At 46.0% G+C, this 1719-nt stretch overlaps 1 protein-coding gene across 1 annotated transcript; it reads left to right on the top strand.

Annotated features, from left to right (window-relative positions):
- Positions 1-728: 728 nt before the first annotated feature.
- Positions 729-1686, top strand: LOC119348529. Its single transcript, XM_037616585.1, has 2 exons — positions 729-1143; positions 1270-1686. Exons 1-2 carry the CDS (start codon positions 763-765, stop codon positions 1462-1464), a joined length of 576 nt encoding a protein of 191 aa, XP_037472482.1. The 5' UTR covers positions 729-762; the 3' UTR covers positions 1465-1686.
- Positions 1687-1719: the final 33 nt, after the last annotated feature.

Below are 1719 nucleotides of genomic sequence, written 5' to 3'. Positions count from 1 at the left end.
GATCCAGGCGAAAGATGTAATTTTGTAACATATTGCAGGGTTTGCTTGGCCCAGCTGCCGGCCTAGCGTGTGCGTGCTAGTATAATACATCTTTCGCCTGGATCACGTCAACGGCGATGCTGTGGCGTAGTGGCTAGCGCGCCCAGGAGCACACCTGCAGGTCGCGGGTTCGAATCGCCCTCGGGCGCGTGCGAACGAAAAAAAAATCCCTCTCAATGGTGGTTTTTTTGCGAAATAATGGGCATTTATGTGATTACATATAAAGCCAAGGGGTTTTCTGCAAAAAAATATGCCACGTCGGCACCTGACAGACGGCCCCAACGGTCAGATACACTGTCAATACGTATAAATCAGCCTTTTTTGCAAAAACTTGGACCAATGTTGGTACTGACACGCAAAAATTAGCAATCGTGGTACCAATCTGCATGTGATGCCCGAATTGTGGTACTTCTGTATAATTAACTCTACAACATTAAGTGAAAGTGTCAGACAACAAAAATCAGCAATAGCTTCATTTAATGGTGCATCCTTCTACATGTGGGGACATGCCTTGCTGATGTCCAAGGAGCAGGGGAGACTGAACTACGAGAGGCTGATTTTCGTAAAATATTGCAGGCTTTGCTTGGCCCAGCTGCCGGCCCAGCGTGTGCGTGCTAGTATAATACGAATTTCGCCTGTATCAGGTCAATAGTGACGCTGTGGTGTAGTGGCTAGCGTGTGTAGCCAAAAAATCCCTCTCAATGGCGGTTTTTCTGCGAAAAAATGGGCATTTATGTGATTACATATAAAGCCATAGGGTTTTCTGCAAAAAATATGCCACGTCGGCACCTGCCAGACGGGCCCCAACGGTCAGATACACTGTCAATACGTTTAAAAATTAGCAATCGTGGTACCAATCTGCACGTGATGCCCGAATTGTGGTACTTCTGTGTAATTAACTCTACAACATTAAGTGAAAGTGTCAGACAACAAAAATCATCAATAGCTCCATTTAATGGTGTATCCTTCTGCATGTGGGGACATGCCATGCTGATGTCCAGGGAGCAGGGGAGACTCAACTACGAGAGGCTGACCCTGGAGGCTTGCAAGGACCTGTTGTTGCAGCGGCCGCCCAAGCTCCGAACCCCTTGTTTGTCATCGAAGGTCAGACATCCATTCTCATCTGAAATTCACTTCACATATGACCTAGCAACAGATTAACAAGTGAAATTGTCAGACAACCGAAAATTAACAATAGCTTCATTCAATGGTGCATCCTTGTGCATGCAGGCACACGCCATGCTGACGTCCATGGAGTGGGGGGTGATGTGTTGGTGCCTGAAGTACGAGAAGCTGACCGTGGAGGTGTGCAAGGACCCGTTGTGGCAGCGGACGCCCAAGCTCCAAACCCATTGTTTGTTGTGGAAGGTCAGACGACCATTCTCATGTGAAGGTCACTTCATATATAACCTATCTACAGACTAATAGTTGCATACCATAAAGAGAGTAAGCTCAGCCTTAGTGGTGTGCAACATCAAGTGAAATTGTCAGACAACCGAACATTAGAAATATCTCCATTTAATGGTGTATCCTTGTGCATGCAGGCACACGATTATTAGCAATGGTCACATGAAACTCATACCCCCATCACAAATCCTGATGCACCTTTTGGGCCAATTGTTAAGTGAAAAATGTGAGACAACTGAAAATTAGCAATAGCTCCATTTTAATGGTGTCACT

Source organism: Triticum dicoccoides, unplaced genomic scaffold (assembly GCF_002162155.2).
Source record: "Triticum dicoccoides isolate Atlit2015 ecotype Zavitan unplaced genomic scaffold, WEW_v2.0 scaffold9633, whole genome shotgun sequence".
Classification (NCBI taxonomy): domain Eukaryota; kingdom Viridiplantae; phylum Streptophyta; class Magnoliopsida; order Poales; family Poaceae; genus Triticum; species Triticum dicoccoides.
Note: the sequence above shows the minus strand (reverse complement) of the source record. Positions and strands in the feature narration are given on the sequence as shown.